This window comes from Psammomys obesus, unplaced genomic scaffold (genome assembly GCF_907164565.1).
Source record: "Psammomys obesus unplaced genomic scaffold, mPsaObe1.curated_primary_1811, whole genome shotgun sequence".
NCBI classification, from domain to species: Eukaryota; Metazoa; Chordata; class Mammalia; order Rodentia; family Muridae; genus Psammomys; species Psammomys obesus.
In genome coordinates, this window is record NW_026587215.1 from 1,114,381 (window position 1) to 1,124,597 (window position 10,217).

The 10,217-nt window shown below is 53.6% G+C and overlaps 1 protein-coding gene across 1 annotated transcript; it reads left to right on the forward strand.

Annotated features, from left to right (window-relative positions):
* Window positions 1-589: 589 nt before the first annotated feature.
* Lgals1 (galectin 1) lies at window positions 590-3,761 on the forward strand. The gene is made up of 4 exons (XM_055603066.1): window positions 590-708; window positions 1,982-2,061; window positions 3,207-3,378; window positions 3,558-3,761. Exons 1-4 carry the CDS (start codon window positions 700-702, stop codon window positions 3,702-3,704), a joined length of 408 nt encoding a protein of 135 aa, XP_055459041.1. The 5' UTR covers window positions 590-699; the 3' UTR covers window positions 3,705-3,761.
* The last annotated feature ends 6,456 nt before the right edge of the window (window positions 3,762-10,217 follow it).

A 10,217-nucleotide genomic window follows, 5' to 3' on the forward strand; every position in this document is an offset into this window, starting at 1 on the left:
CAGCACTGAGCTGTAGTAGCGACAGTCCCTGCTTCCGGGGAAAGCCCGGGGCGGGCCTGTGCTCTGCGGTCCTCCTCGGCACTTCAGAGAGGCCCACAGCCCGAGCCACAGCCCGAGCCACACCCCGGCCTGCCCTGACTGCAGCAGCCTCTTCTAGCCCAGCTCTAATTCTCTGCAGGCACATCTCCCCCACTCCCCCACCCTCCTCAGCTGCTGTGGGCCCCAGGGCCTCTCTGCCTGCTGGCCCCAGGCCCCTTCCCGCCAACTCTTCAGCCTAAGTCATCTTTAAACTATTTTCCACTGGCTCCCCTAATCTCTGCCACAGCACAAATCTTTTTTTAGTGGGAGAGGGCTGAAGAATAAGAGGCGGTTCTTGGACCCTGGGGGCGGGACTAAAGAGGGGCGCTGTCCTATCTGACTGGTCACCTCTGCTCCAAAATTGACTTTATAATCTATTGACCCCGCCTCCGTCCCTGCCCTGACATGCAATTGGCTGCGCCTCCGGGGGGGGGGGGGGGGGGGGGCCCCCCCCCCCCCGGCCGGCGCGGGGGGGGGGGGGGGGGGGGGGGGGGGGGGGTCGGGACTCACCCGGTCCGGTCCGGTTAAAAGGGTCGGAGTGGGCCTGGGAACCCATCTCTCGGGTGGAGTCTTCAGACAGCTTGTTCGGCGGGTCGCAGGAATCCTCTCTTCACTTCAGTCATGGCCTGTGTGAGTGCGGGACCCTCTACTCCAAGGTCTATAGGTTTGAGCAGAAGCAGATGGGTGCAGGAGAGTAGCCAGTTTGGGAATTGCCCCGCTGTGTGGCCTTAGACAGGTGTTTTCTGTTGTTTTTTTTTCTTCCCTGACCCTCAGTGGCTGTATCTGTAAAATGGGGGTGGTGGTCATAGTTCCCCCTAAAACGCTCAGCCTCTCTGGCTTAATAATGTTCTGGATTTCTCTTGAGTTCTGGCAGCTTATGTCTTGCAAGGTCCAATATTCCGCCACTTTGCAGTTTTCTGAGAAGTGGGAGTTGGGAAGGGTGTGGCCAGCCAGGGAGGGAGAAGGGGAGACAGGGAGACGTTTTTGGCCCAGGGTCACTCACTGTTCCCCTCTCCTCCAGTCTAGAGTCTCCTGACCCCTCCCCCCCTGCAGCTGTCCCCAGTCACAGGGCCAGGGCCCAGTCACCCTCTGCTCCAGAAAACTCTTTAAAAAAAAAAACCTCCTGAATCTGAGATAGGCTGCAGGCTGCTTAACGGAGGCTGGTCAGGTTGGGGCCAAGAAAACTGCTTTCATGTGGACACAGAGACACACAGGCCGGCCCTCGGGGACAGGATTGAAATGTCAAAGGAACCCCTCACCCAGATTAACTCCTGTCCGCCCACCCAGGCAGGTGCCCAGCAATGCCCAGATATGTGCTGGGTCCTCTAGCTTGCTGGATCCATCATGCCACTCTCTGGCTGCACTCTCCCGGAAGAACCTCCCTACCCCTCAGCTTCTCCTTTCTACTGTGTGCCTCTGGGGAGAGAGCCTTAGGATGGGGGCGGATGGGGGCGGGGGTGATAGAGAGGTCTGGGCTGCTTTCTTGCTCCCAGAGGAGGAGACATTTTTATTCAGCAGGACCTTGGTCAGGCAGTCACCTAGTCCTGCCCATCAGCTAAAGGAGGACTTGGGAGGTCACACTCCATTGTCCTCTCCACTCAAAGTCCAGATTTCCAAGCTGATGATGGGCGGACCTTCTAGGGCCTGTCCTGTAGGACAGACACACGTTTAAAACTTAAAACTAACACACCCTGAAGGGAATGGGGCCTTTCCCTAACCACAATCAAGACTAGAATTTACGCCGGGTCCTGTCCAGCCCACCCCACCTCGGGCTTCCCCTAGGGCTGTTCAAGATACCCAGGGTGGGAATGACCCCATTCCCACACCACAGGCCACCGCGGATGGCTCAGGCCATATCCTCCTGACTCGATCTAAGCGCAGCTGGGTGGTCTTTTCTACACAGGGTCTGGTCGCCAGCAACCTGAATCTCAAACCTGGGGAGTGCCTCAGAGTCCGGGGCGAGGTGGCCCCCGAAGCCAAGAGGTGAGAATGGAGAAAGGGATGATGTTGGCAGGGGCGAGGCTGGGATGGGCGTGGCCGGCCGGAGCCGCTCTTCCCCAGCCCGCAGGGGGTTAATGGCTAGCTGCAGAGGCTGCGTTTTCTGGGTGAGTCACTTCCTAGCTGGGTCTGGTCGGCCTCACCGTGGTCTCCCCCTCCTCCCGCCCCCTTTCTCCCGGGCTGGAGTTTCTTAAACTAAACCAGCTGCGGCCGCAACAGCTACCTCGGCTTGCGCCCTCCCCTTCCGCAGGGGGTGGGAGGGGTCACCCACGTGCCTGCTGCCTTCGGGGCTCAGGCTTTTTTTTTTTCCAACGCTTTCCTCTATTCATACAGCCCCATCGCATAGTTTCTCAGCAGTCATGTGGCCTTGGACCCAAGCTCTGCAGGCCCCAGGCTTTTTTTTTTTCTTTTCTTTTCTTCTCCAGCGACAGGGTCTCACCTATGTATCCCTGGCTAGCATATACCGTACTACGTCGACCAAGCTGACCTCCACGGAGACCCACATGCATGCCTCTGCCTCCCCGGTGCTGGCACTTCAGCACCTCCACACTCCACACCCACAAGAGTCAGGGTTTCCTAATAAAGCCAGAGGGAAAGTTGTGGTGTGGAGAGAGCCAGGGCCAGTTCCATCGAGGGGGCGGTGGCTGCCGTCTGCCTTGTGGCTGATTAGTGAGCTGCCCGGCGCTTTCTTATTTCCTCCTACCATGCTCCGTGAGCCCTCTCCCCGCCCCGTCCCCGTATTATTAGTTGCTTTTTGACTCCACAAGGATAGGACACAAAGGTGGTGTACTCTGCTACACAAGACAGACAGGACGCTTTCTGGAGTCTCCTGCGTTGACCAAAGCGGGTGGTGCCAATCTGTGTCTGGGAGAGAGAGCCCTTCAGGACAGCAACCCTGTCTGTACACTTGGGGGTCTGTACAGACAGACGTGTACAGACAGAGAATCGGCAGGGTCTAGCTCAGCTCACACAGTGAAGCCAGAATTAGAACCCAGGTCCCTGGACTCCCTGTTGGCTGAGTTTCAACAAGCTGCACTAATGGCCAGCTGCTGTTTCGGCCATGTTATCTCAGTGAGCTTTGGGCCTAGAGCTAACCAGCGCGGCTTAACGGCTCACCTGTCACTCCCTAGCTTTGTGCTGAACCTGGGGAAAGACAGCAGCAACCTGTGCCTGCACTTCAACCCCCGCTTCAACGCCCACGGGGACTCCAACACCATTGTGTGCAACAGCAAGGACGGTGGAGCCTGGGGGACCGAACACAGGGAGCCTGCCTTCCCCTTCCAGCCTGGGAGCGTCGTGGAGGTGGGCAGCGGGGGGGGCTGCGGAGGGCCCTGGGTGGGCGGACAGCATGGTCGAAGGTTAATGACCAGTGAGTGAGTGACATCTCTCTCTGAGCCTAATGGGCCTCACGTATGTAGGGGCTGCGGCCGAGGCTCTGAGCTGGTCCAGGGCCCAGCTTACTGCCCTTCTCCACCCACCAGGTCTGCATCACCTTTGACCAGGCTGACCTGACCATCAAGCTGCCGGATGGGCACGAGTTCAAGTTCCCCAACCGCCTCGGCCTGGAGGCCATCAACTACATGGCTGCCGATGGCGACTTCAAGATCAAGTGTGTGGCCTTCGAATAAAGCCAGCCATCCCATAGCCCTCAATAAAGGCAGCTGCCTCTGCTCCCCTTAACCCCGCCCTTCTCGTGAGAGCGTTTGTGTGTTCTGTGTGAGGGGCCCTGCCCAGGCCGGGGCCATCTTCTCTTCCATTCACTCCTCCGAGTGACCCTCGTGGTCCCAGGGTCTCTCCCCTTTCCCCTGTGTTCTCCAGGCTAAGCAGAGCCCGGCACACAGAGGGCTTCGTGACCACAGAGTATGAACCAGTCCCATCTTGACAGGCGCAGAGCAGTGGGAGGTGGAGGGACAAACAGCAGGACCTCATTTGCCTTCACGTAGGCCAGAAAGACCCTGGGCATGGTGGCACACACTTGAAATCTAGGAGGCTAGGGCAGGCACATCGCCATGTGTTGGCGACCAAGTTCAGGCCAGCCTGGGCTACATGGTGGAGGTGGCTGGGACTAGTTATGCAGCCCTATGCTACTAACTACTTGGGAGACGGAGGCAAGGGGATTAATTTGGACTAGCTTGGGCAACATAGCAAGACCTCATAGGGTGGGAGAACCTTGAGTTAGGCAAGAAGCTACAAGCTGTTGTTTGGCCTTGCACCTGTTAGCGGATCTGAGCCTCAGTTTACTGTTGAATGCTTGGGGGAATAGTTTGCATGAGAGTTGTTAGGGAGTTAAATGAGATGTTATTGGAAGAAGCCAAGTTCCACTCTGGGTGTCTCATGGTCAATGCCCTACGAGTAGTTTCTGATCTCTCTTAATGCTCCCTTTTTATGCCTACCAATGCGAAGGGGAGGAAATGGGATCTGAGGGACAAAAATGACTCCTCAGCATCTGAGCACACAGGGAAGCAAGCCCCCTAGCTCTATGATGCTGGACCACGTGGCCACTGTGGAGCCCAGAGGCAGCGGCTGTCTAGGCTAGAGGCCACTGACTCCCGTGCCCTGGACAGGTCCTCTCCCTAACGTGGGTACCTGGGCTGAGGTCGCAGGCCTTTGATGTGGTTGGGGGCTCTGAGCGGGCCCCTTCAGAGACATGGGGCAAGGAGTCGGGTAGGGAGGCTGATGGGAAGGCCCACAAGCAGGTCTCCCAGAAGGCAGGTAGCTTGTTGGGCTGGTGGAAACAGTTGTGCCTGACATTCCTGGCTTCCAGAGGCGGTATCTTCCCAACACCAGCCCAGGTTCTGCTCCCTCTGATGCTGTTCATAACTGAGCCCCATCCCACCCAGCACAAGCAACTGCAGCAGACCCATGGGCCACCACCATCTACCCGCCCCCACCCCTACCCCCTACTCCTACATCCCAGGAAACAGCTGCAGGAACTAAGCCAAGGTTCTGGAAGGCTTTAAATATGCGTGTACTCCCAGCCTCAGTCTCCCCATCCATAGCAGGATGAAGAGTTTTCATGTTGGTGGGTCTTCTGGGATCCAGAAAGGGGGGCTACCCATAGAGGAGGGCCAAAGAGAACCGAATACACAGGCCTTGGGCTCTCATGAGCCACACCCCCATGATCACCATGCTTTTCTGAGGCGCGGAAGTGTGGCTGTGGAGGAGACACACCCTGCTGGGCCTCAAAGAAAATGTGTCTTAGATTGTTTTCAAGGGATTCCTTCCACAAGAGCTAAACACTAACCATGTACAAGTACAACGGATGACAACAGAGCAGAGGAGAGAGCCCTGAGGTAGAGAAGGAGAGAGGCCACTAGGCATAGAATCAGAAAGGCCGAAGTTCGAATGCAGCTTCTCTGCTTTGTGTTCTTGGACTGGTTACACAGCAGCTCTGTGGCTGAGCCGACTTTTCTGTCAAATTGAGTTAATAATGTGTCTACTCTCTCTGGCTGTGCGATGCACCGAGGTGGTGTGTACGGATGTGTGGTGCCTAGCCCCTGATGGGGGCTCTGAAAATGCTGGTTTGCCTTCACCCCCTTTAAGACTCTATAGTGTTTGGGGCTGGAGAGGTGGTTCAGCGGTTAAAAGCACTGGCTGCTCTTCCAAAGGACCAGGGTTCAAATCCCAACACTCACATGGCAGTTCACAACTGTCTGTAACTCCAGTTCCTGTAATGTCCACCCTCGCACAAACAAACACAAATGTAAATTAAAAAAAAAGGACACACACCTGCCTCTGCTCAGCAGGCCTCAAACTGCCTAAGGAGCCAAGGATGACCTTGAATGTCTAAGCCTCTGGACAGGACTGCTGGACCTGTTCTCAACTGTGTAGCCTCAGGCAGCAGCTGACTAAGCCTGCTCCTTTTCAGTGAAATACGGGCCAGCTCTCCAGACATCATGTAAAAATAGCTGGATAAACAGCCACTGCTCTTGTCTTCTTCCTTCCCATGTGCCATCTCCTGCCGCCTCTGGCCCTCATTAGGTTCCCAGGAAATAATTGCAAGAGGAAATGTAGCCAGTGTGAGTGTTGTGTGGAACAATGCTGACCCGGGGTGGCGTATTTCACTCTGAAGGGCCTCCTGCAGGGTACAGAGCTGTTGCTGGACTGAGGGAGGGGTAGTCTTGCAGAGCTCTCCCCTGAGAATCTCCAGCAGGCAGTCATCTGGTTCCTGTCTCTGGAACATACAAGAAGCCTGGGAGGGTAGGACCATGCTGTGTACATCTGGTCCCATCGCTTATGCCTTGATCCAATACTTCCCTCTTCAAGCCTTATCACCTGTAGAGCAGGGATCAAAACTCCACTGACCTCACAGGGGGGCTGTAAGGATCATCACAGGGGTGGGGCTCAGTGGTTAAGAACACTTATCACCCTTCCAGAGGACCTGGGTTCGATTCCCCAGCACCCACATGGCAGCTCCCAACCATCTGCAACTGTCTGTAACTCCAGCTCCAGTTTCTTCTGACCTCCTCAAAACTCCCAAATATGTACAATAAGTAAATAATAATAATAAGAAGAAGAACTGTGCAGACTGTCAGCTTGACGGTGCACACCTTTAATCCCTCACTCAACAGGCAGAGCTCTGTGAGTTCAAGGCCAGCCTGGTCTACATAGTGAGTTCCAGGGCTATGCCTATAAAAGGGGGATGGGAGTGGGGAGGGGAAGGTACAGGCCCCAGCCTCAGTCCAGAAGGCATCAAGGGAACAATCCTCAGAGACTGGGGGAGTTTGAGAAGGTACTGACAAGAGAAACAGGCTCTGACTTACCAAGTCAGACAACAGGACTTCTGTTTAGTCCAACAATCACAGGGAGTGGGGACAGCACGTGGCAGCCCAGCAGGCAGATGGCAGCTCTCAGTGCTCTGGCTTCTTCAGAGGCACAGTGAAGCCAGGACAATGCCTCTACCCAGAGGGGTGATGCCAAGGGTGGCAGAATGGTTTGGCTTAGGGGAGCAGAAGGGATCACTCAAGGAGACAGATTTGTCTAGTGTTCTGAAGCCTTCTCTTTAGACAGTGTCTCAATTAGCCCAGGCTGGACTCCAATTTTCCATCTGTCAGAGGATGTCCTTGAACTCCTGATCCTCCAGGCTCTGCTTGCTAGGCTTACAGGCTTTTGTTACATGGCCAGTTTGAGGACCCACACTTTGAAGAAAACTTCTCAGCATCCAACATGGACTATCTAAGTAGGAGACACTTGTGGAAAGAATCTGACACTCATGGTGTGTCATGCCTACTCTAAGTGATGCTCTTTCCAAAATTCATCATCACAGTCGGCACCCTACTTCTCTAGAGCTTCTGTTGGGAGTGACCAGGGAGCTGGAAAGGGAGACCAAAGAACAGGCAATCAGTCTCACATTTTAACATTGGCACTGAAAGACCCCAGCCTCACACTAAGTTAAACATAGCTAATGCCATTTTGTGAGACACTACTGTTTTGTAAAACTCTGAAGGCCAGATGAGAAACTGGAAAATTACTGAGAAATCCTAGCTGTGTCACCCACTTGGGATATCTGTGGTCAGGCTGCCCCAGTCATACTAAAAACAGTTTGTGTTAATCACTCTCATAGATATCTGTGAGACTGTTTCAGCTAAGATAGGGAAAAACAAAATAACAGGTGGCGGGCCACGTCAAGGGGTCATCCTACCCCCCTTGACCACCCAGTTCCTGGAATCTTGGTGCCCCTGCCAAACTTTGACGCAAATTGTGGTCTCGTGTAAACGTACCAATCAGCCCCCTGTAACCATGCCCTCTCGCTTCTGTACCAGTGCTTCTGCCTCTAAAACCCTATAAAAACCCCAGCTTCCCATCTAGGGGGCGCGCAGGGCCCTCCCGAGTGACCTTGCTGCCCCGAGTACTCGTGAATCAAAATAAAAGCCTCTTGCTGTTTGCATCCGAATGGACTCGTTGTTCTTTGGGAGGGGGTCTCTCTGACGGAAGATACCCTCCGGGGATCTTTCAGGCACAATCCTCTCTCTTCTGTTTGTTTGTTTTGTAGCACCCTTTTAAAACTATTTTACTTCATTTCTTAAGCCTCTACCCTCTTTCCAACTCCCCTGAACCTAGGTAGGAGAGAAAGGTTAGAAGGGACAGGGGACGTAGATCTCTTTAAACTTGGTTCCTGCTGATTAGGGTCATAGGGTTCTTTGGGTCAATACCAATCTCAGTTGTCAGGATATCCAGCAGTCCAGCAAGAAAGAAACAGCAAACACAGCAGAAGAATGAACCAGCAACATCACAGGGAGCAGCAGCCTTTTTCCTTCTTGGAGTCTCCCTCAAAATGTTCTGTGTGTGTGTGTGTGTGTGTGTGTGTGTCTTTCTCCCTCGCCTTCTCTCTCTCTCTGAGAATCCCTTGAGGCGTTCTTCTCTCTTGAAGCATTCTCTTCGAAGATCCGAAACAAGTCAGAGCCTGTTTCTCTTGTCAGTACCTTCTCAAACTCCCCCAGTCTCTGAGGATTGTTCCCTTGATGCCTTCTGGACTGAGGCTGGGGCCTGTACCTTCCCCTCCCCACTCCCATCCCCCTTTTATAGGCATAGCCCTGGAACTCACTATGTAGACCAGGCTGGCCTTGAACTCACAGAGCTCTGCCTTTCTCAGGGCTCTGGTATTTTTACCTTCTCAGAGTCCTCAGAATTAAACTATCTGCAGCTGCCCCTCTCTGAGCCGCAGGAGGCACTTATCAGCCGTGGACAAACTAAAAGCAGCTCCATATCCCACACTTGGGATTAAAACAAAAGAACAAATAAACCTGTTGACAAAACATAACTGAGTATTTTAAAGAAACCCAAACTTCCACTACAATTTTTGTTTTGTCTTGTTTTTGAGACAGGGTTTCTCTGTGTAGCCCTGGCTGTCCTGGAACTCACTCTGTAGACCCGGCAGATGGGCCTGGATCTCAGAGATCCCCCTGCCTCTGCCTTGAGAGTGCTGGGCTTAAAAGGCATGTACCATCATGCCTGGCAAGCACAGTCCTTTCATAAGTGATAGCTTGCCTCTCTGTGTGTCTGGCACACAGTAGGCACTCAATGTGGCTTTCCTGGCTCTTTGGGTCTATATCTGAAATAGGACTGGATTGTAAGTGAAAGATCCCCGGAGGGTATCTTCCGTCTGAGAGACCCCCTCCCAAGGAACAACGAGGCCATTCGGATGCAAATAACAAGAGGCTTTTATTTTGATACACGGGTACCTGGGGCAGCAGACCTGCTGCGCCCCCTGGGTGGAAAGCTGGGGTTTTTATAGGGTTTTAGAGCAGAAGCGCTGGTACAGAAGCGAGAGGCATGGTTACAGGGGGCTGATTGGTACATTTACATGAGACCACGGTTTGCGTCAAAGTTTGGCAGAGACACCAAGATTTCAGGAACTGGGTGGTCAAAATGGTCATGATGACTCCTTGACGTGGCCCGTCACCTGTTGTTTTCCTTAGGACCCTTATCTTAACTGGAACAGTCTCACAGATATCCATGAGGGTGATTAACACAAACTGTTTTTAGTTCGACTGGGGCAGCCTGACCACAGATATCCCAAGTGGGTGACACAGCTGGGGGTTTCTTAGTAATTTTCCAGTTTCCCATCTAGCCTTCAGAGTTTTACAAAACAGTGGTGTCCCACAAAATGGCGTTAGCTATGTTTAACTTAGGGTGAGGCAGGGGTCTTTCAGTAAGAGTCTGTTTTATGTCTGATCACCATCTGCCTCGGGACCCCTCCCTGTCCTCCATATTGCTGGGGACAATCCTGACCTGCAACCTGCTGAGCTTCTTGCTGCAGAGCCCTCATCCCGTGGACTATCAAGATCACTGACTTGACCACAGGGCCAGCCCTCAGAGTTAAAGACATTGGCCATGTCTGCAGCGCCCAGCACAGAACTTGACAGGACCAAATGTACAAGGCCTTGAGAATGTCACTTGTATAATGTCACTAAAATCCCTATCCAGTGTTCTTTCACCCCATGCTTCACAGTGAAACCTTCGTGGTTGGTAGAAAGTGTGTCGTTAAACTTCCTTTCCATACTCGAGGAGACTGAGGCATATCACTGTATGCGGCTTGGGGACCAAGCATTATGTTACAGACTCCTGACACAACTCACTTGTCCCGCCACTGTCATGGCTCTCAAAGTCTGTTGCATGCAGGAGCAGAATTCAGGGCCACC

Excerpts from the sequence above, each read along its gene's own strand:
- Lgals1 (XM_055603066.1), top strand. Across the intron at positions 2,062-3,206 it reads GTGGCCCCCGAAGCCAAGAG|CTTTGTGCTGAACCTGGGGA; the intron begins GTGAGAATGGAG and ends GTCACTCCCTAG. Across the intron at positions 3,379-3,557 it reads AGCCTGGGAGCGTCGTGGAG|GTCTGCATCACCTTTGACCA; the intron begins GTGGGCAGCGGG and ends TCCACCCACCAG.